Genomic DNA, 23,005 nt, shown 5'->3' with positions numbered 1-23,005 from the left:
TGGATGCTAGGAAGTGGCTGCCCTGCTGCTTTCTTACCCTCAGGCCTTCCCTGCACCTCCAAAGCAACATGAAACCCACCCCTCAAACTGATTTAATGACCTCACTGCACTTTACTCCCCCAGCAGCAGAACCAAAATGGGTCTGAAGGTTGGGTTTTTTCCCTGGTGTATTTAGTGAAATCCAATCCAGTTTGGGCAGTTTGAATTGGAAGTGGACAAGTGCCCACCAAATACATCCAGCTGGCCCTTGGCACCTCAGCTTCCCTTCTGACTTCATCCTCTTTTCTTTTTTTCCCATGGTTTCAAGTCTGTTTTACTCATGCTGCAGCTTTCAGTTGGCAGAGATGACAACAGGCATGTTACTCAGATTCAGTGAAGGATGTGGTAGGATTATGAAGGCTCAAAGGGAGAGGGGAAAATCCCTTCCTCAGTGTCTTAGAGCAGGAGGAAATACCACATCAAGGCAACAAAATGAAGCAAGGAACATTCTGACCCTGCACTCAGGCCACCCTCTGCCTGGGAATCTGTCACCAAGAGCTCATGAAATGCCTGCTCTGTGGCATGTTCTGAGGGGAAGGTGACAGCAAAAGGGGGGGTGACCACTCTGAATTAGCTGTTAGAGTTAGGGGGAAAGAAATTGGTATCAAACTGGTCTCCAGGAGGAAGAAAGCCACAGCTACAACATTCAAACCTCTCCATTTTAATCTTTTCACCTGCACTGGGGTGTAAAATATTGGGTGAATAAAGGGGCGGGGGGAAGGCATTTTCACAACAGACTTACAAATATGCTGATTGCTTTGCAGTAGGAAAGTCACAGACCCTGAGAGTTTGTTCTCTGACAGCAGATTCTGGTTCAGCAGCCCAAAGGCTGTTGAGGTTGTTGGTGAGCCTGCAGTGCTGGAGGATACATGGCATCTTCCCCTTTGCCCTCTGCCCTGCTGAGGCCACATCTGGAATGCTGTGCCCAGCTCTGGGCCCCTCAGCTCAAGAAGGATCTCAGGGAACTGCTTGAAAGAGTCCAGCAGAGAGCCACAGAACTGCTGCAGGCAGTGGAACATCTCCTGTGAGCACAGGCTGAGGGAGCTCTGGGGCTTGGAGCTTGGAGCAGAGGAACCTCAGGGCTGCCCTCATTGCTGTTGGTAAAGATGTGCAGGGCTGGAGCCAGGCTCTGCTCAGGGATGCCCAAGGACAACACAAGGGGCAGAGGGGACAAGCTGGAGCAGAGGAGGCTCCATGGGAACAGAAGGGAAAACTTTGTCCCTGTGAGGGTGCTGAGCCCTGGAGCAGGCTGCCCAGAGAGGTTGTGGAGTCTCCTGCTCTGGAGGCTTTCCAAACCCACCTGGATGTGTTCCTGTGTGACCTCCCTGGGTGCCCCTGCTCTGGCAGGGGGGTTGGACTGGATGATCTCTGGAGGTGCCTTCCAACCCCTGACACTCTGTGATGACTTCTGTGATTTCCTTGTGCAGCTGGGAGGAGCCTCTGTGGCCTCTTTCTTACTGCCAGGAGTCTAAAACTGGGAGAAAAATGAGACAGAGAGAGAGAGATCTTTACCTAAGCAGGGAGGAACAATACTCTCAGTGCTCCAAGTCTGAATTAGAAGTCAAAATTGGTAGCAACACTTGGTCACTGGATTGTGCCACAGCCTGGCAGGTGCTTCTCTCTCTGCAGCCTTCTTGACTTCCTTTGCTAAGTTAGTTGCTGTTTGTAGCAGTTACACACAGTCTGAGAGTCCCTTTTATCCCTTCTGGTGGCCAGGCTGTGCAAACCTCTCATTTCTGTGCTCCAGGACTGCAGATGAAGCAGGTCTGTTCAAACACATCCCAAGCCTTAGTCGAGGTTACAGCTCTGCCCACACTTTCATCCTGGGGCCAATGAGCAGGGTGCTTTGACAGATGACAGCTTGGCTGCACCTCCCTTCTCCTCAGCCCCTCTGAGTGCCCTTATTTAGTTCATAAATTAACTAAACACAGTTCTGTGGCCTCACCCAAGCTGTGCAGAAGACAATCTGGTGCTATCAAGTACTCCTCTTACCTCTGCTTAGTGCTGCCATCATCATCAATGAGTAGCAAGTCTAAGCTTGGCTTTCCCTTTCCAGCCCTCAGCAGAGGCTCAATTTGAACCTGCTCTCAGGGGGACTGTTTTCAAATGCAGATATGAATGATCCTAGCTGCTCTGTTTGCTCTTCTTTCCTGCAACTCCATTAGGGGACTGGACAAGGAGAAGCAGGATCTGTGCCCTGGAGCAGGCAGTTTGAGAGGTGTAAGGCAGGAGCTAAGAATGGGAGTGGGAAAACAATCATCATCCTCTCTTTGAGACTGAAGCACCTGGACTCAGGTTGAGAGAGGAGATTCTGCCACTCTGCTCTACTCTGGTGAGACCTCACCTGCACTGCTGGGGACAGCCCTCAAGACAGGAAGGACAGGGACCTGATGGAGAGGGTCCAGAGGAGACCACAAAGAAGACTGGAAAAATGGAGCACTTCAGCTATGGGACAGGCTGAGGGAGTTGAGGCTGTTCAGCCTGGAGAAGGCTCCAGGGAGACCTTAGACCTAGAGGGGCTGTTTAGTCTGCAGAAAAGGAGGCTGAGGGGAGACCTCATTGCTCTCTACAGCTCCTGAAAGGAGGCTGGAGCCAGGTGGGGGCTGGGCTCTGCTCCCTAGGAACAAGTGACAGGACAAGAAGAAACAGCCTGAGGTTGTGCTGGGGGGAGTTAGTTTGGGTATCAGGAGACCTTTCTTCCCTGAAAGGGTTGTCACTGATCTCTGACCTTTCATCTGGGTCTTCCAGCTGAGGACATTGGTGAGCAGAGGTGATTTACCCAGTGGTCCCTTAGTCAGCAGCCTGCCAGGGGTGTGAATTTCCACCTCAGAGCTCAGCAGCTTTCCCTTTGCCAACTCCTTCCCCTGTTCTGCTTTTCAGGTCGGAGCAAATGACGAGCAGGGAGCCCAGACCTCTGCTGCTGCAGCTGAAGAAACACCTTGGAGAGGACAAGGCCAGCCTTGGGACTCACCCTTCTGGAGGGAACCCAGCAGCTGTCTCTCACTGGCTGCTTCTTCCCAGCAGCTCAGTGTCATCCATCAGCCTTGGTTTATGTCCTAGCTCCGTGTAGGGCTGCTCTTGGGAGGTTGGGAATGATTTGCTTCCATGGACAGCTGTAAACTGTACACTGGGGGGTTTTCTAGTTTGAGGTCAGTATTTTTACAACATGTAGTGGGGAAGGCATGAAAACCAAAACCAGCTGTGGGAGCTGGGCAGGAGGGCCAGCCCCTCCCCCAGCCAGGCAGGGGTTTTGGCGACTGATAGAATCATCCTGTGCCCGGTTGAGATTGTGTCAGTAAAGAGTCAGTCTGGCTCCAGGAGCCAAGCCCTGGAGGTGTGCAAAGGATCATTTCAGTGTTTAGGATTCAGAGTGTCCTCTCCCAGCCTTGGGGGCCCTGCTGTGGCTCTCCTCACCCAGCTGCTGCAGCACCTGATGCGCTCAGCTAGTTCCTGTGATTCATGCTTGGCTCCTTCTCCTCAGCTCTCCTTCCCTGAGCCCAGCAGCTGCCTGGGAGATGAAGAGGAGCAGGACAGCTGCTCTGTGGCTCTCCAGGAGCCCTTCTACCACCCAGGGCTCTTTCCATGTCTGTGATTTGCACATTATTTTCCAAGCCTCTTCCTCCCTTCTTCCCAGGAAGAAGCCAAGCATGAGAGTGCAGTGCAAGGCACCAGCTGAAGCCTTAGAAGCCTCTGGGGACTGATTTAGTTCTTGATTTCCCAGTAAACCTGCAAAGATGTGTGTAAAAATTTGTAAAGCTCTCTGTAAATACTTCTGGAGAAAGAAGATGCAGTGTGCCTGTGGTGCTTTGTTTGCTGTCCTGTCACCACCAGCAGCAAGTGCCAGCCAGAGCTCTCGGCTCTGGGGACCCAAAAGGAGGCCTGGCAGCCTTCTCAACAGAGCTTTTCCTTTCTTCCCTCTTAATTACCCTGCCAAGTGCTGTGCACAGCTGGGACACCCAGCTGGGGCTCTTCACAGTGCCCCCCACCTGCCCCAGCCTTCAGCAGCACTGGGGGCTCCTCCTGCTTCTGTGCTTTCTGATTCTCTGGTGAGACTGTCAGGAAGGACCTCCCTGCTGATCTGTGCACCTCTCCCCCTCTGCTCTGCCCTGCTCAGGCCACATCTGGAGTGTTGTGTCCAGTTCTGGGCTCCCCAGTGCAAGAGAGAGCCCAGTGCACCTGGGGGAGGGCTCTATTTTACATCACCATAATCTGAATGGAAAAATCAAGCCTGGAGAGACTAAACCTGTGAAGGAAGAGAGACTTGGGACAGGAAGGAAACCAGGCTTAAGCCAAAAAGGACACCACAATAAAAGCAAAACTAAATGGCAGAAAGCCAAGGGAGAAGGGAGAAAAAGGGAAAGAATTGTGCTGTTCCTTTCACATCCTGTAGTGGTGAGCTGCTGGAGTGAGAGCAGCACAACATGCAGGTGAGTATTGGTCTTTGCTTCTAAAAAGCTCAAGCAGTTTGCCAGCCTGGCTTTCACCCTTACCATGGACCTTGCCGAGAAACAGGAGGTAGCAAGGAGCCTGAAAGCCAAGGGTGGCTGCTGCTGTGCTGTGCCTGTTCTGCCACCTCATGGTTAGTGGCAGAAATGCCAGCACACAGCTGGGCAGCAGAGGAGAAAGAGCAACATGGACCTGTGTGCTCCAGAGGAAGCCACAAAGACGATCAGGGGGCTGGAGGGGAGAGCTGGGGCTGTTCAGCCTGGAGAAGAGAAGGCTCCAAGGAGACCTTAGAGCAGCCTGCCAGTACCTGAAGGGGGCTGCAGGAGAGCTGGAGAGGAGCTTCTGACAAGGGCTGGGAGTGACAGGATGAGAGGCAATGTTTAAAACCATTACATGGTCCAGGTGGGTTTGGAATCTCTCCAGAGGAGGAGACTGTGCAACCTCTCTGGGCAGCCTGCTCCAGGGCTCCAGCACCCTCAGAGGAACTGAGGCTCTCCTGAGAGTGATGGAGCCAAGCTGGCCAGCTGGGATGGTCACCCAGCTGAGTCTCTCCCAGGGCTGCCTGACATCCACATCCTGCACATGGCTTCCTCCTCCAGCTGGAACTGCTCACACACTGTCACCTTCTGCCACAGCACAATCTAGGTCCCAGCCTCCTCCACAGTCCTCCAGCTGAGCAAGAGCTGCAGCTGGGAGACTTCTGCAACATGCTGAAGAAATGAGGAGGTTAAGTAGCCCAAACCTGTTGAGGAGGCCCCAGCCTGGCTGCTGCCACTTGCTCAGAGCCATTTATCACAGCAGAGCAGGCTGCAGCTCAGTTGCAGTGAGCAGAAGAGTGCTGGTGTGGAAGGAAAGGAGCCTGGGCCCTGCTCAGAGATGTCTAGAAAGCAGCAGCTTCTTCTGCTGGAAATCTTCCTGAGCAGACTTCCACAGTGAGGGGCATCAAATGGAAATGCTCTGCAAATGCCTCAGCCAGCAAGGCTCAGTGAATAGGAGGCCAGCAGATGGCTTCTATACATCTGAGGAGCTTTGAAATACTAAACAAAGCCATGAAGACTGCAGAGGAGTGTCACTCATGCATCTTGGTGGCTGTTTAATCAGGCAGCTGAGCCACCCCATCTTTTAATTGCCTCTGTTTTTGCAGTGCTCCAGTCTCATTTCACTTTGCATAAAGGAAGCTCTTCAGTTGTTTCTTCTCTGGTTTGAAGTGTTGCTATCTAGATTTGAATTTATCAGTGAGGATCTGCAGGACAAAGAGAACAAGACAACTTGCCCCACACCCTGCTGCTCATCAAAGCATGAGATCATGTTTCTCTGTAATTGCTTCTCATCTAATCCATCACCCATCTGCATTCTGTGCCTCAGCACTACAGCCACCAGCTAGGAAAGTGCAAGGAACTCATGGGAAGCTCAAGTGGAGAGAAGAGCTGCTGAAGGAATGGAAATGATGGGTGAGAGTGAGCTAGAGGCTGCAGCAAACACCACTTTGCCTCTTCATGGACCCTTTTGTCTTTGTCCTGCTGGGAGCCAGCCCAGCCCTGGTCCTGCTCACTGCTGTCCCTCCCCAGCTCAGCCTCTGCTCACTGAGGCACTCCATGAAGTTCAGGGCAGCTTTGCTCAGCCAGGGGCTGCTGCTAGCAGGCAGAAGCTGATGGGGACAGCTCCTGCCAAGGGCTGGGCTGCACAAAGCCTCTGCCTGAGCCTGGCTCCTCTGCACACCAAGGACACTGCCACAGCTTGTGCCCCACCTTGGGGGGCAGCAAGGCAGAGGTGGCAGCTGTGGGGTGACCAGAGAGCACAGACTTCACTCACCACAAAGCTGCAGCAGATCCTGCTTCTTGTTGGCCACCTGGTGGCAAAGGCAGAATGGTGCAGAGAGACCTCTGCAGATTTGTCCTTCTGGAAGAGGATTTCCCATCACCTGCAAGACACCGAGGGTCACACCTTGCTATCAGTCTTCCCACACAGCAGCAGACAAGATGGTTAGGCTCATGAGCCATCCTCAGAGGAGGAGAGTATGGCCACAGGCTGCTTTACTCTCTCCAGTATTAACCCTAAGAACTCAGATAGAAGGTTTGCCTGAGAAGCATCCAACTCAGAGCAGGAAGCAGCTCTACTGCAATGTCTGCAAGGCCTCTGCTGGGTCAGTGCTGGCCAGGTCTGGCTGGAGAACTTGATGGAAGACGTCAGCAAGAGCCAGAAGTTCTCATGGCACTGAACACTACAGCTCTGAGAGCCCCACCAGCACCCACCAGCTCTGCAACCCCTGCCCACCCTCACAGGGGGCTGGCAGCTGTGTGCAAGCTCTGGCTGTGTCCATGGCACCACCTGCTGGGAACAGGGAGAGCTGTGGGCAGCCTTGCTGGAAGCTTCTGCCCTGTGGCCCAGCAGCCACATTTGGCTGCATCTGGGCACAGGTCCCTGCCTGAGCTGTGCTGTGGCCACGGCTCTCACCCTGACTTGCTGCCAAGGCCACGCCAGTGGGCACAGGTTAGAGCAGCCTCCTGACCTGTGCCAGTCACAGATGGCAAACCAGAAGAGACCAGCTCACACTGCTGCCTGAATCAAAGTTTATTTCATGTATCATAGGAAGATCATGGCACACCATCACATGAGGCTTGACAAGATCACAGGTACAAAGGAAAGACACAAATCTGCCATAAATACTCTGCCCTCAGCATGCCACACACCACAACAGTTACACACCTAGGAGCTACCCACTGCCACTGCCCTCACCACACATTCCACTCACAAGGTGGATTTTTAAGCCCTGCCCTCCTTAGGCAAACTCTTTAAGAGCCATTGCAAAGAACTCAGCCTGAACAAGAGGCAGAAGACAGGACTCAGTCTGCAGAGATCTCAGCAGCTCCACTGATGTGCAGCTGTGCAGTGTAAGCCTCTGTTAGGCTTGGCTCTACTCAGGAGTCAGCTAATGAATAAAACCTGAGTTGTGTTTACTGACTGGGGCTGCTCTGACAGATGGAGAAAGAGTCTGCAGCATCCCCATGACCTGGCAGTGTGTCTCTGGTACTCACAGTACTGATCTCACAGTCTCTTCTGCAGCTGTTTCATGAGGAAGAACAAGTCAGAGGCTCTTGGCTGGAAATCCCTGAGAAATGGACCAGCTTTGTTCAGAGGAGGTACCTGAGAGGGTGAAGTACTGCCAGAGGGCTGAGGCATGCACCTGGAACCTTCCCAACCCCCAGATCCCTACTGATGCAGGGCTGTGGGGTTTAGGCCAAAATGGCTCTCTGCCTCCATTTGGGTCCATCTGTCAAATGACAACACAGTCCCTGCCCAGAGCCTGGCTCCACTCACACCCTGATGACAAACTCAAGAGTCTCACTTGTGGAATCCTGTGGGGAGGGCAGGATTTTACTCAGCAATGCACCTAAGCCCCCAGGCAATCAAAGGCCACAGTGTTTAACAGAGACAGCTCTCAGAGCTTAAATACATTAAAACAGTGGTGTTCCTTCCCCTAAATGTGATCACTTCTGAGGCTAGCAGCAGGATCAAAGCTTCTTCTCTGAAGAAAAATGCTGCTTTTGTGTTGCTTGCCTCAAACTGGGATCATTTTGTGGCCAAGAGGGCAACAGCAACCTGGCCAGGATCAGCAAGAGTGTGACCAGCAGGACCAAGGAGGTGAGTGTCCCCCTGCATTCTGCACTGGTGAGGGCACACCTTGAGTGCTGCCTTCAGGTCTGGGGCTCCTTTCTCCCAGAAGGACACTGAGGGGCTGGAGCAGTTCCAGAGAAAGGCAACAAGGCTGGTGAAGGATCTGGAGAGCAGGGCTGGGGAGGAGCAGCTGAGGGAGCTGGGGGTGCTCAGCCTGGAAAACAGGAGGCTGAGGGGAGAGCTCATTGCTCTCTGCAGCTCCCTGAGAGGAGGCTGGAGCCAAGTGGGAGCTGGGCTCTTCTCCCTAGTAACAAGTGGCAGGACTAGAGGAAACAGCCTCCAGTTGCAGCAGGGGAGGCTTACATTGGAGATTAAAAGAAACTTCTTCACTGAAAGGGTTCTCAAAGCCTGGCACAGGCTGCCCAGGGAAGTGGTTGAATCCCCACCCCTGGAGAGGTTTAAAATAGAACAGGATAGAAATAACCAGGTTGGAGAAGACCTTTGAGATCATCCAGTCCAACCTATCACCCAACACCATCTGATCAGCTAAACCAAGGCACCAAGTGCCTCATCCAGTCTCCTCTTAAACACCCCCAGTGCTGGTGACTCCACCACCTCCCTGGGCAGCACATCCCAATGGCCAAAAGACACAGAGAGGTGGTGCTGAGGGACAGGGTTTAGCACCAGCACCAACCAGACTGGTTGGACTAGCTCTAAGAGACAAGCTCCAAACAAGACAGTTCTGTGATTGTATGACCCAAGCAGATGATGCTACTGAGTGTCAGTTTTCCTCCTAGTGGTCGAGCAGTGCAGGATGAAGAGAGGACAAATGATGGCAAAGGAAGGGATCTTGGGGCACGTGCAGTGCACAACATCAGCCTTCAGCACACAACACTGGCAAACAATTCCACTTGTAAACAGCCAGAGAGCAGCTGGCACAGGGCATTCAATCAAAAAAGTAGATCTGCTGGAAGGAAGAGAAGGTTCCTGTATAAATGGGAGTGTAATTATAGATGAGTGCTTTAGTCTCCTCCTCTTCGCTGGGGAAGCGGTGCAGGCTCTTCCGGGCTGCAAGAGATGGGAGAAGGACAAATCACTGCACTGCTCTCTGCCCTGCAGGTGCCTTCCCTGGCAAAGCTCTCCTGTGGGACACAACACTGACTGCAGGCACAGGGGCTGCTGAGTGAGGAAGTGGGGTATGGAAAGGAGAGCTCAGTCGAGTGGCTTAAAGTGGTCACAGATGAGCTCTGCTGCCACCTCCGCTCCCAGAGCGAGCTCCTGCCAACCACCTCTGCCTACCCCTACCCCCTAGACCACATCTGACTCATCCTGCACTGTCTCCCACTCTGTGCTGATCAACAGCTAAAGGTCAGACTCTTGTCAGTGGTGCCCAACAACAGGCACAAACTGGGACCCAGGAGGTTCCATCTGAACAGGAGAAAGTCCTCTGGTGTGAGGCTGCTGGAGGCCTGGAGCAGGCTGCCCAGAGAGGTTGTGGAGTCTCCTGCTCTGGAGAGCTTCCAACCCCCCCCTGGCCACTGTGCTCCTGGGCAAGCTGCTGTGGGTGCCCTGCTTTAGCAGGGGGGGGTTGATCTCCAGAGCTCCCTTCCAAGCCCACCCTGCTGGGATTCCAGGCCCTGTTTGGTTTCATTCTCCTCATGCAAGGCAGGTTAAAATGTCACAGTGAGCACTGGAAATGGTCAGAAGTCCACAGCAGAAAATGCATTGGAGCCACTCTGCTTAGAAGAGCTGGTGGAATGCCTGGCCTCCTGATGTCACTGTTACTAAGCCACTCTATTTGGAGCACCCCTTGGGCTTTTTTTTCCCCCCTAAGCCTATAAAGCTTGCAGAGTAATCCCCTCAGGAAGCAGCAAGAGGTACTCAGCTCTGGCATCTGCAAAAGAGCTCTGCCACCTTCAGAGATCTTCACTAATGCTTCACTTTAAGAAAGGATCTTTATGGATAATAGCCTTTTACCTTCATTAATGAAGAAGTCAGCTATATAATAAGCTGCTCTGACAGCTGATGGGGAATGTGGAATGCCTGGAGAATTCTTCCACTCAAAAGGGTTTTTCTCTGGATGCCACTGGACCCCATAAATTGGGTATTTGTATGCTGCAACAAACACAAAGCACCTAAGCAAGGTCTGTGCCTTAGTTATGTGCTGAAGTCTTACTGCAAGGTGGTTGCTCTGAAAGAAGGCCTCAGTCCACAGCACAAGCTTTGTGCATCACTTCTGCAAACAACCCAGGTTTGGGGCTGAAGGACATTGAGGAGCAGGAGCAGGTCCAGAGAAGAGCAATGAAGCTGGGGAAGGGTGTGGAGAACAGGGCTGGGGAGGAGCAGCTGAGGGAGCTGGGGGTGTTCAGCCTGGAGAAAAGGAGGCTGAGAGACCTCCTGGCTCTCTACAGCTCCCTGAAAGGACACTGGAGTGAGATGGGGGTTGGGCTCTTCTCCTAAGGAACAAGTGACAGGACAAGAGGAAACCAGGGGAGGTTTAGGGTGGACATGGTGAACATTTTCTTTTCTTAAAGGGTTGTCAAGGTCTGGCCCAGGCTGCCCAGGGCAGAAGCAGAGACAGAAATGAGGTGACACAGGGGTGTGGTGCTCTGCACACCTCACACCACAGCACTCCAGTGCTGAAGTGTGACCTCCTATCTGGAAGGGAATCAGCAGGTGAGGGAAGGACTCAGAAGCTAAAATACCTTGGCAAACTGAGTCTGTCCCTGCCTGCCAGAGCACCAAGAGTGCTGATGCTCCCTCCGCTACTCTAACTGCAGGCTTGGAGCACTTCATTTGTACCACCTCTGAAGAACTAGCTTGTTGCAAACAGGTCACCACAGAAACTCCTGTCCTCACCTTCCATGGTAGATATGAACTCCACTTCACCATCCCTGTTGGTGGTCAGAACCTTATAGAAATCATGAAGTTTCTCATTCTTGGTGAAATTCTGTGACAAGGAGAAGGGGGAACATGAGAGCTGTCAACTCCTCCCTGGCTTCCAGTGACCAGAGCAAATGGGGCTGTGTTGAGGAAATCAATCACCAAATACCTCCATGGAGAGGCTCCACATGTGAAAGTTTGATGTCAGTGGCTCAGTAGCAAATGCATGTAGGACATCAGCAGGGAAGCTCTTGAATAATCTGCTGTCTTTGGCAGCTGTTGCAAAGGAAAGAGGAAATTGGGGATTGTCCATTAGCCAAGCTGCTGGCAGGGGGACAGTGCTGCACAGGACATCATTTGACAAACCCTTCTCTAGTAACCTCTGTGATTTCAAAGCATGCTGCAAGGAAAATCACTGACATCATGCCAACATGTTTCAAACTTGCTTGCACCATGGCCCTACAGTCCTGACCAAACTTGAGCTGGGTCTTGAGGAGTCTTGACCTCCAGTGGGTGCTAGGATGAAATGAGCCAGAGAGCCACACCTGTGGGTTTTGCTGAGAGCTGGTGGTTCCAGATGGGTTGTGCTCACAGCACTTGGTCACTGCTTCAGCAGTGGTAAGAGCTGCACTGACTTGGTGAAAACAGTCCCAGCAGCTTAATGCAAAAGGCTTGACCAAGGCAGTCTTCAGAAACCTCCCAAATGTTCATCCCTCTGCATTCCTCAGAAAGAAAGCTCTCAGCAAAACTCAAGACATGAGAAGTGATGGATTGCTCACCTGGAGTGAAGTTCAGAGGGAGTGCAGCACCTTCTGTCTTGGTGTTAGTGAGCAAAACTTCCCCACTTGTGAGGTAAGTGAGCTCTTCGTGTCCCAGACACGTTCCCCACACTGGGAAATAATCTCCTTTATCATTTGCCTTCAAAACAAGAAAGGGACAGCTTGAGGAGCAAGCACTGAAGAGTTACAGAAAGAAGACTGACGAGAACTTCCTGTTCTGCTCACTTTCTCCTGGGTAGATGAGAAGCGAAACTGCTGCAGGAGTACCAACAGCTAGCAGAGGAATTGTGACAGCTCGCCCACAACTGGCATAACCACAGGCTCTCAAGCTTTGCTCCCAAAAGATGAGGGCCAGGGGATATACACAGGGCTGCTGGAGCAGAGCAGGGGGATTGGAGTAGATGATTTCTGAGGTCCTTTCTAACCTAAGCCATTCAAACTGGGCCTGATGCTGCTACTCCTTGGACTGCTCTGCTCTACGAGTTAAGTAAAGCAGAGCAGCTTAAACAGGAGCCACAGAGCAGCAAGCCCTCTCTAAAAAGGGACACAAAGCAGTCTGTTGCCATTCTGAGGGAAAGCCTAGTCCTTACAATCCACATTTGTGTATGCAACACACTGGGATCACACAGCAAGAGCCCTCTGCAATGTCCATGTGTCTGTCCCCACCCATCTGAAGCGAGAAACCCTAAAGGCTCACAGGGCTGTGGGCAACCTGAGCTAGCTGAGGATGTCCCTGCTGAATGCAGAGGGGGGTGGACTGGATGGCCTTTGGAGGTCCCTTCCAACCCAGACCATTGTATGAAATCCTGGCACCAGCACAGCCATGGGCTGAAGTGGCATCCTCAGGTGCTTCACTGGTGTCACAGAACCCTGGGATCTGTGTGGCTCTGTGTGCCAGAAAGATGAACTCTGAGCTTAAGCACCATAAACCAAGGGACAGCTGGTGTCAAACTCATCAGCACTAGCAGCTAAGTGCAAACAGCAAAAGAGAAGAAAGCAGAAAGGAGGAAAAGCAAGCCAAGAGAGAACAGCACCAGCTGCCTGCCACTGAGCACACTGCACACACAGAGTGGCAGTTGGCATTTCTGATGTGTTTGGCCCTGATCAGAAGCAAGTTGGAGCCTGAGGGCTTTCAGAACTCCTGCTTTTGTGAAATCTGAACAGCCTTTCTTGCTTTAAAACCTTTCTGTTATGCACCCTCCCCCCACCAAGAGCTGCTGCTCAAAAAGCCCCTTCTGAGAAAGGAGGAGTTGCAGGCTAAGAGTGAAAGGTTACCCCAAAGCACTGCTGCAGGCTGCTAATACAGGCCCTGGGCAGATGTGCAGCAAGAAAGCTGCAGTCTTCATGGCCACTGGGCATGCAGGGCTGGGCACAGACCATGCAACTCTGAGGGTGGAGGTCCTCTGCTGTGAGGCCAGGCTGAGAGAGTTGGGGTTGATCAGCCTGGAGAAGGCTCCAGGGAGACCTTCTGGTGGCCTTTCAGTGCTTAAAGGGCAGAGACTTTTAGCAGGGCTTTTAGGGACAGGAGAAGGGAGACACTTTGAAACTGAAGTAGGCAGATTTAGACCAGATGTAAAGAATTGTTTTACAGTGAGGCTAGTGAAGCTCTGGCCCAGGTTGCAGAGAGAGGTGGGAAATGCCCCATTCCTGGAACCACTGCAGGCCAGCTTGCTTGTGGCTCTGAGCAACCTGCTCTAGTTGCAATGTCCCTGCTGACTGCAGGGGGGGTGGACTAGGTGAGCTTTGAAGGCCCTTTCCAACATATGGTGTAAAGATTTCATAACCCCACTGGAAGCCACAAGAAACCCTTGTCCCAACAGCAGGGCACAGCCTGCACTCCACACAAGGAAGGGTTTCCAAGACACTCAAAAGGAGACAGACTTGGCAAGATTGGGGGTTAAGGTGACAGCCAAACAATCACCAGGAATAAAGACAGACAAGAGAAGAACAATGTTGGTGCTGTGGGAACTAAGATTAGAGAGCTTCAGGGAACAGAGTTAACCAGGTTGGAAAAGACCTTTGAGATCATCAAGTGCAATCTACCACCCAACACCATCTGACCAGCTAACCCATGGCACTAAGTGCCCCATCCAGTCTTGAACACTTCCAGGGAACAGAATTTCTCACTGGTAGTGCTGTGAATGCCACCACCTGTGCTGCCCTGCCTGCTGCAGAGCTGCCAGTGAGGGGGGAAGAGGAGTTCCTTTTCCTCACTGCCAAAGAATGCTTCTGCCATGGTAACAGCTTCAGCACTGCTGCTAACTGCCTCTGGAACTGGGCAAAGCTTTCCAGAGAATGACTTCTGTGACCATTTTACATCAGTGTTAGCTGAGAATGAGGAAAAAAGGGAAGACACAGTTCACCTTTTCATTCAAGGTGAATGCAGATCCTTTAACAAACCACAAGAACAGGCTGCCCAGGGAGCTGGTGGAGCCCCCATCCCTGGAGGTGTTCAGGAAACCTGTGGCCATGGCACTGGGGACAGGGTTTGATGGCCATGGTGGTGTTGGGTTGATGGTTGGACTCTGTGACCTTGGAGGTCTTTCCAAGCCAAGCAGTATCTGACTCTATGGACTGTACCTAAAGCTCAGTGAATCCCCACACCTGCACATTTTACTTTAAAATGTGATTATCATCTAAAAAAAGCCAACCAAAAACCTCTCTACTTCTGCTCCAAGAGAACTGAATCTACAATAAAGGACTCAGAGCTTTGTTGGTGCTCTTTGAACACAACAGCTTCCTCAGAAATGCCATCTTAATAAAGCTAATGAGCATGTAAATATTCAGAAGTAATTAACAGAGCCTTTCAAGTGTTCTTTCCACCTTTTTGTTGTGTCCTCTATCAAGGCAGTGTTTACTTACAGAGTATTTACAGTTACCAAAGCAGAGGAACAGCTAAAATGGGTTCCTGTGCTCAGGCTGATCCCTCATTTGCACCTCCAAAGATAAAGCTGCTTGAAGGTAAGTGAGAATAAAGGTGTTTCACAGGCTGCAGCAACAGGCAAGGGGAGGCCTTCCTGTGGGATTATTGTAAATTGCTTTATGAGAGTCTCTAGAATCCCTTCCAAGTCTAAGGGTTACCTTTAAGACTTCTGCAGGTGATTACATCTGGGTGTGTCTTTGGTCAATAGTATGGCCCCAGATACTCTGTGCCTTGGGAACATGTCATGCCTTCAGCACAAGTCCCACAGAGCCACAAAGCCTCAGGCAGAAGGAATAAGTGAGTGTTTTCACCTGGAGAGCTCGGTGCTTTCAGACCATGACACAACAGGTAACAGGACAAGGTGTCAGGAATCCAAATCTCAAGCTGTGAAATGAGGTCTGGATGCAGGAGCCAGCAATGAGCTCCTCACTGTGGGGCTGAGAGTCAGCACACTGGGTGCCAACACCAAATGAGCCTCCCTGTGGTTTTGCTCTCTGAGCAGTGACAGTAACAAGAACAGACTGTTCCTTAGTCATTACCTCTAATGCCTTGTGGTAAAATATCTTAGCAACCCTGGAATATTCTGAAGTCTTAAGATCCACACCACCTCCTGGAAAAAGTACCCTGCAAGGCAACATCCAAGAATCTGATTAGCAAGCTGATCAGACTAACAGCTGGACAATGCACACAGAGAGAGGCTGAGAGTGCTTCTGGGGGCAGCATTCAGGGCTAGCTTAGGACACCTTTCAGAAATCCAGAGAGAGAGATCTAAGCCTCCACTACAGACAGCAGGGATCTAGTCAGAGAAGTCACTGGAGACTCAAAGACGTTTTCTGGAGCAGGGATCTAACTCATGGGGAGGTTGGAGAGCCCTGTGAGGCTCCACTGGCTGTACTGGCCAGCACCTCATTAATTAGGTGAGTTTAGGAAGCTGGTGCACATGCAGACAGCTCAGCTTAGGTGTCTTAGTCATTAACTGAATCATATCCTAAGAGTTAGTGCTCTTCTGCTGAAGAATGGCTGCTAACAAAGCAGTGACTGAGCCTAGTAGTGACTAGCCTGGAACATAATGGTTGGACTCAATCTCAAAAGTCTTCTCCAGCCCAAACAATTCTGTAAGGAAGAGAAGAGTCAACAGACAATACCTAAACCACAGATTTCAGCTGGTCTGTGTGCCATGATTCTATCAAACCCTGTCCTGACTCTTAGCTGGCTCTCTCCACCACTTAAAAATCCTCACCCCAAGCTTAATTCATCCTCCTCACTATCAGTACAGAGTAATTGTGGCCCTAGCAGAGTGACCTTCTGATTGTGGACAACACAAAGCAGAAAGTTCCTAGGAAAGGGAAAACCAAAGGATGTTTGGCTGTAACCTTGGGTCACACAGGATCTAACACAGCTGCAGATAACAAAGCAAGCTCAGAGACAATTGCAAAGAAGTAGTGCACAATCATTTTCCACCACAAAAAAGTACCAGGCACATTAAGTGAGCAGTGGCAATTCCCTGGGCAGCTCCCCAAACACCACAGAAGAAAAAGGCTCAGTACAGCCTAGCAGAGACTTTGCATGATGACATGGAAAGTCATGCAGTCCCAGCAGGGACAGAGGCATGCATTAAAGGGAGTCTCCAGCTTAAAACATTCCATGATTCCACAGTTCTTCTGGCTGGAATTGGAACATTAGCCACAGAAGTGGAAGGGTGAGCCCCCCTAACCCACTGCACTGGAGCCCCAAACAGATTTACTCAAATCACAGCCAGGAGCTGCTGATTTTTCACCCAAATGGCTGCAGGATTTGCTCTGTGCTCTGGAAATGCCAACCTCTCTCAGTGAAACACTAACAAGCAGCTACGATCTCACATGATGCCAAGCATCTGGAGAGCAGGCCTGAGTTTAAACCCTCAGGACCAGGTTTATTTTCAGGTGAACAATGCACAGGATTGTGCAAAGTCCACCCAGTTTTTGGTGAAGTAGAGCAGCCCTCCTACGGGCAGAAAGCAGATGACCAGGTGATCCTTAGCTGGAAGGGGGAGAAAGTTCACTTCACCTGTTCCCATTTGTTCAACCCCCAAACTGGCCACTACTGACTAGGGAAAACATCAACTGTCATTTCTGCCAATGCAGAAAGGAAGTAACCCATTAAGCAGCAATGATTATGGCTTGATGCTGTCACAAACACAATGACCAGCAGCTACCTGTGCTCCAGTGCCTCTTACTGCTCAGAGCTGCTGATGTTCACTGTGAATTTCAAAGGCTCTCAGGAGCAGGTTGCTATATTCATACAATTCTCTCTCTACTGCTGCAGAGGTGGCACTGAACAAGTTCCAACTGCTGACTTGGGGCTGTTCAGCCTGCAGAAAAGAAGGCTTCAGGGAGACCTTAGAACAGCCTTCCAGCACCTGAAGGGGGCAACAAGAAAGCTGGGGAGAGGCTTTTGACAAGGGCTTGTAGCAGCAGGACATGGGGCAATGGACTGAAGCTTGAGGAGGGCAGATTTAGACTGGAGATTAGGAAGAAAATCAATGGGGATGGTGAGGCACTGGAACAGGTTGCCCAGGCAGGTTGTGGAAGCTGTTGGCTGAGAGTGGAGTGCAATATGAGGAATCAGAAATCACCCTCACTCACCTGCATAGCACAAACCCAACTGCCAGCCACAGGAGGATAAGGGAACTGGATCTACCTGCCTAACACCCTCCTCCTGCACTGAGGCAGGAAGAACACAAGACCTCAGTGGTGAAAGTCCTTCTGACAACCAGAAGAGGATGGCAGCCATCAGAAAGGGAGGAAATGATGCATTTTGTCACCAGCACTAGTAGCCACAGGGAAGAAAGTGTCACCATTTAACACCTGCTTATACCACAAGCAGACAAAGGAAAAAGGGCAGAAGAGACTGGAAAGCAGGAACTTTATGACAGGGGAGATCTGGAGAGGGAAGAAAGGCTAGAACAGGGATGAAACATCCAGCTATTGAATGCCAGAATGAAGGTGAGCAAGAGAGGAGGAAGACAGTGCTCTAGAGAACATGGCACAGCTCAAAGCCAGAGCAGAGAGTCAGTGCTCCCAACTTACCCATTAATTGAGTGGAATATTCTGTCATATTCTTCATCTGAAAGGTTTAATCTGAAACACCAAAGAAAATGGTTACAGAACACACATGACATACACAACATTCAACCATAAAAATATCACTGGTGTTGACCAGGAAGATGAGGCACAAAATCAGGCAGACAGCAGGTTTCAAACAGAATAAACCAGTCACAGTTCAAAGGAAATCCTTCACTTGAAACACATCAATAGAGACTGAGAATTCACAAGATGGGAAATCACAGAATCATAGAATCAGTCAGGGTTGGCAGGGACCACAAGAATCAGCTAGTTCCAACCCCTCTGCCATGGGCAGGGACACTTCACACTAGATCAGGCTAGCCAGAGCCTCATCCAGCCTGCTCTTAATAGAGGCCTTTCAGATAGAGCTCAGCATGAGGTACCCCAGAGCCCTTTGCAGACACTGGTTGAACTGCACCCTTAGAGGCATGGGGATCACTTCCTGCAGGGATGCCCAGAGCCCTGTGCTGGCTGCAGTGCAGGCTCAGAGGCAGGCCATGGGGATCATTTCCTGCAGGGATGCCCAGAGCCCTGTGCTGGCTGCAGTGCAGGCTCAGAGGCAGGCCATGGGGATCACTTCCTGCAGGGATGCCCAGAGCCCTGTGCTGGCTGCAGTGCAGGCTCAGAGGCAGGCCATGGGGATCATTTCCTGCAGGGACCTCCAGAGCCCTGTGCTGGCTGCAGTGCAGGCTCAGAGGCAGGCCATGGGGATCACTTCCTGCAGGGATGCACAGAGCCCTGTGCTGGCTGCAGTGCAGGCTCAGAGGCAGGCCATGGGGATCATTTCCTGCAGGGATGCACAGAGCCCTGTGCTGGCTGCAGTGCAGGCTCAGAGGCAGGCCATGGGGATCACTTCCTGCAGGGACCTCCAGAGCCCTGTGCTGGCTGCAGTGCAGGCTCAGAGGCAGGCCATGGGGATCACTTCCTGCAGGGACCTCCAGAGCCCTGTGCTGGCTGCAGTGCAGGCTCAGAGGCAGGCCATGGGTATCATTTCCTGCAGGGACCTCCAGAGCCCTGGGGTGGCTGCAGTGCAGGCTCAGAGGCAGGCCATGGGGATCACTTCCTGCAGGGATGCACAGAGCCCTGGGGTGGCTGCAGTGCAGGCTCAGAGGCAGGCCATGGGGATCACTTCCTGCAGGGATGCACAGAGCCCTGTGCTGGCTGCAGTGCAGGCTCAGAGGCAGGCCATGGGGATCACTTCCTGCAGGGATGCCCAGAGCCCTGGGGTGGCTGCAGTGCAGGCTCAGAGGCAGGCCATGGGGATCACTTCCTGCAGGGATGCCCAGAGCCCTGTGCTGGCTGCAGTGCAGGCTCAGAGGCAGGCCATGGGGATCACTTCCTGCAGGGATGCACAGAGCCCTGTGCTGGCTGCAGTGCAGGCTCAGAGGCAGGCCATGGGGATCATTTCCTGCAGGGACCTCCAGAGCCCTGTGCTGGCTGCAGTGCAGGCTCAGAGGCAGGCCATGGGGATCACTTCCTGCAGGGATGCCCAGAGCCCTGTGCTGGCTGCAGTGCAGGCTCAGAGGCAGGCCATGGGGATCACTTCCTGCAGGGATGCACAGAGCCCTGGGGTGGCTGCAGTGCAGGCTCAGAGGCAGGCCATGGGGATCACTTCCTGCAGGGATGCACAGAGCCCTGGGGTGGCTGCACTGCAGTCTCAGAGGCAGGCCATGGGGATCATTTCCTGCAGGGATGCCCAGAGCCCTGTGCTGGCTGCAGTGCAGGCTCAGAGGCAGGCCATGGGGATCACTTCCTGCAGGGATGCACAGAGCCCTGTGCTGGCTGCAGTGCAGGCTCAGAGGCAGGCCATGGGGATCACTTCCTGCAGGGATGCACAGAGCCCTGGGGTGGCTGCAGTGCAGGCTCAGAGGCAGGCCATGGGGATCACTTCCTGCAGGGATGCACAGAGCCCTGTGCTGGCTGCAGTGCAGGCTCAGAGGCAGGCCATGGGGATCATTTCCTGCAGGGACCTCCAGAGCCCTGTGCTGGCTGCAGTGCAGGCTCAGAGGCAGGCCATGGGGATCACTTCCTGCAGGGATGCACAGAGCCCTGGGGTGGCTGCAGTGCAGGCTCAGAGGCAGGCCATGGGGATCACTTCCTGCAGAGCAGCAGCTCTGGTTTCAGAGGGATGCTGAGCAGGGCAGAGCTGCAAGCACTGGGTGACACCCTTCTCCAGAAAAGATCAAGCTGAGAGCTGGAAGGTTAAGGCAGACCTCAGCACCAGCAGAACACCAGCTAACCAGTGTGGCAGCTGCACTTGTACAGCAGTGGCAATGTCACAGGTCAAACCCCCCAGTATTTCTTCACAGAAAGGCTACCATCACAAGAAGGAAGAGCAAACATTGGATGCTTTGCTCTGCTTCTGTTCCTAGTTTCTAAAGCACCTTGTGGCATCCTCAGTCTCTGAGGAGCTCCAGGCACTCAGAAGAGCTGCACCACTGCTTTCTGTGCCTTTAAGACGGTGCTGTTGCAATAAACCATAGCTGCCCACGCTGCAAGGCCACAGAAACCTACCTCACTGGCACAACTCTGGCACCTGCAGACTCCAGAAACTTCACATAGGAAGCTGCAATGTAGGAGCTGCCAAATTTGTGGAACTTGTCGTAGTGACATTCCTGTGACAGTATCCCTGCAGGATGCAAGGCAGAAAATCAGCACTACCCAAGCAGCAAATGCTACAGAGAGAGACAAAAAGTCAACTGCAGTTTCCTATAGGCTGTCAGGGAGTGCTGGGGCCAGGGGGAATGGAGCAAAACTAGAAATGGATAAATTCAGACTGGATGTGAGGAAGAAGTTGTTCCCCATGAGGGTGGTGAGAGTCTGGCACAGGCTGCCCAGGGAGGTGGTGGAAGCCTCATCCCTGGAGGTTTTGAAGGCCAGGCTGGATGTGGCTGTGAGCAACCTGCTGTAGTATGAGGGATCCCTGCCCATGGCCGGGGTTGGAACTGGCTGATCCTTGAGGTCCCTTCCAGCCCTGACAATTCTATGATTCTATGATTTTATATGCCACCCTGCAGTGTTTTATTTACCTCCTGAAAGAATTACAAACACTAAGACAATGGGGCTTTAATTACCATGCCTAATGACAAGGTACCAAATAAACACAAATTATCTGACTAAGCCTCTCAGCTTTGGGCTCATTGCTACAAGAAGGACACTGATGAACTGGAGCAGTTCCAGAGAAGGGCAACAAAACTGGGGAAAGGTCTGGAGAGAAGGGCTGGGGAGGAGCAGTTGTGGGAGCTGAGGGTGTTCAGCCTGGAAAAAAGGAGGCTGAGGAGAGACCTCATTGCTCTCTGCAACTCCCTGAACGGAGGTTGGAGCCAGGCTGGGGTCGATCTTTTCTCCCAAGGAACAAGGGACAGGACACGAGGGAACAGCCTCAAGTTGCAGCAGGAGATTTAGGCTGGACGTGAGGCACAATTTCTTTCCCCAAAGGGTTGTCAAGCCCTGGAAGAGGCTGCGCAGGGCAGTGGTGGAGTCCCCATCCCTGGAAGGGTTTGAGAGCCGCGGAGATGTGGTGCTGAAGGACGGGGGTTAGTGGTGCCCTGGCAGTGCTGGGCTAACGGTTGATGCCAAAGATCTCTTCCAAACGAAACGAACCTAGGATTTTACTCTGTGATTCACTACTACAACTTCTCTTAATCAACCTGCTTTAGGGCACAGCCCTATTTATAAACACCTTTACCCAAACCCACGCTCCGGGAGACCCTTCCTCCACAGGCAAACCGGCGGGTTTCACGCCGCTTGCAGGAGCTGAGAGCTAACCCCGAGCCATGACTTCAGCCTGGGCCGATCGGTGTGATCCCCGGGACGCCGAGGACCCCCTCCCGCGGCCCCTTACCTATGATGGGTCTCTCGTTGCCGTCCAACCGGCGGCCGCGCTGCAGAATGGAGGCGGCGGCGGCGGAGCCGAGCAGGAGGAGGAGGCTGGTGGCCACGGCGGGAGGAAGCGCGGCGAGGAACGCCATGGTCCCTTCAGAACCACAGGCTCCGGCCGGCCAGCGGGGCCGCGGGGCGCGCCGGGAACTGCGGCGCCCGGGCCTGCGTCACGCTGCGCACGGCCCGCCCGCGCCGCGGGGCACGCCGGGACAGCAGCGGGGGCGGCCGGATTGGACGTGAGGGAGCAGTTCGTCCTCGTGAGGCGGTGAGACGCTGGCACAGGTTGCCCAGGGAGGTGGTGGAAGCCTCATCCCTGGAGGGTTTTGCGGCCAGGCTGTGAGCAACCTGCTGTAGCGTGGTGTCCCTGCCCGTGGCAGGGGGGTTGGCACTGGCTGATCCTTGGGGTCCCTTCCAGCCCTGACAATCCTCCGGTTCCCGGCCCCACGCCACTCAACGTCACTGTACGTCGCGCGGCGCACGGCCCGCCCGCGCCGCGGGGCACGCTGGGAATCGGCGGCCGAGGCTGCCTGCGGCTTGTACCCGCGGGGAGGGAATGGGCTCCGTCCTGCTGAGGACGTTTAACGTCGGAGAGATGTTTTTAACTCCTATTATGTACTAGTCTGAAAGCAGGCTAACAGCACTGAAGGCCACTAAGACTAACGGCCGAATGACCTAGGCACAAGCCCTATGAGGAGAGGCTGGGGGAGCTGGGGATGCTTAGCCTGGAGAAGAGGAGGCTCAGGGTAAACCTTATTGCTGTCTATAGCTACCTGAAGGGAGGTTGTAGCCAGGTGGGGGTTGGTCTCTTCTCCCAAGCAGCCAGCACCAGAACAAGAGGACACAGTCTCAAGCTGTGCCAGGGCATGTTTAGGCTGGAGGTGAGGAGAAAGTTCTTCCCAGAGAGAGTAATTTGCCATTAGAATGTGCTGCCGAGGGAGGTGGTGGAGTCACCATCCCTGGAGGTGTCCAAGAAAGGCTTGGATGTGGCACTTGGAGCCGTGCTTTAGCTGTCATGAGGTGCTGGGTGACAGGTTGGACTTGATGATCTCTCAGGTCTTTTCCAACCTTATTGATTCTATGACCTCGAAGGTTCAAACAGAACAAACCACAGCCATTAAGAGCAGTACCTACACGGAACAAAACCCTGTCAGCTTCGCAGGCACCGCCTCATTATGTCTTCTTCACATAAAACAGAGGCAGATTTTGGCACGGGTCAAAAGAAGAGGTGTCCCCTACATAACCTGTGGCCATTTAGATAGTAAAAAGCCTAACTCTAGGAGGAAAATTTAAATTTGGGGCCACCTTACTGTAATGAATTAGGCAATAGTGCAATG

The 23,005-nt window shown here is 52.7% G+C and overlaps 2 protein-coding genes across 3 annotated transcripts in view; one reads left to right on the top strand and one right to left on the bottom strand.

The window, feature by feature from the left end:
* The window catches only part of NKAIN3 (sodium/potassium transporting ATPase interacting 3), a 154,900-nt gene extending 151,807 nt beyond the window's left edge, over window positions 1-3,093 (top strand). For both annotated transcript variants that reach the window (XM_054180192.1, XM_054180190.1), the window contains one exon: window positions 2,920-3,093. In XM_054180192.1, coding sequence (XP_054036167.1) covers window positions 2,920-2,933 — 14 coding nt within the window. In that variant the 3' untranslated portion in view covers window positions 2,934-3,093. The remainder of the gene's footprint in view (window positions 1-2,919) is intronic.
* A 4,863-nt stretch (window positions 3,094-7,956) lies between these two features.
* GGH (gamma-glutamyl hydrolase) lies at window positions 7,957-21,763 on the bottom strand. The gene is made up of 9 exons (XM_009904142.2): window positions 21,634-21,763; window positions 20,304-20,418; window positions 17,754-17,804; window positions 15,225-15,309; window positions 11,763-11,901; window positions 11,153-11,259; window positions 10,960-11,050; window positions 10,078-10,215; window positions 7,957-9,168 (listed from the first exon to the last, which is right to left on the bottom strand). The coding sequence occupies exons 1-9, from the start codon at window positions 21,758-21,760 to the stop codon at window positions 9,047-9,049; spliced, it is 975 nt and encodes a 324-aa protein (XP_009902444.1). The 5' UTR covers window positions 21,761-21,763; the 3' UTR covers window positions 7,957-9,046.
* Window positions 21,764-23,005: the final 1,242 nt, after the last annotated feature.

Source organism: Dryobates pubescens, chromosome 3 (genome assembly GCF_014839835.1).
Source record: "Dryobates pubescens isolate bDryPub1 chromosome 3, bDryPub1.pri, whole genome shotgun sequence".
In the NCBI taxonomy this organism is placed as follows: Eukaryota; Metazoa; Chordata; class Aves; order Piciformes; family Picidae; genus Dryobates; species Dryobates pubescens.
This window is presented reverse-complemented; position numbering and strand designations above follow the sequence as displayed.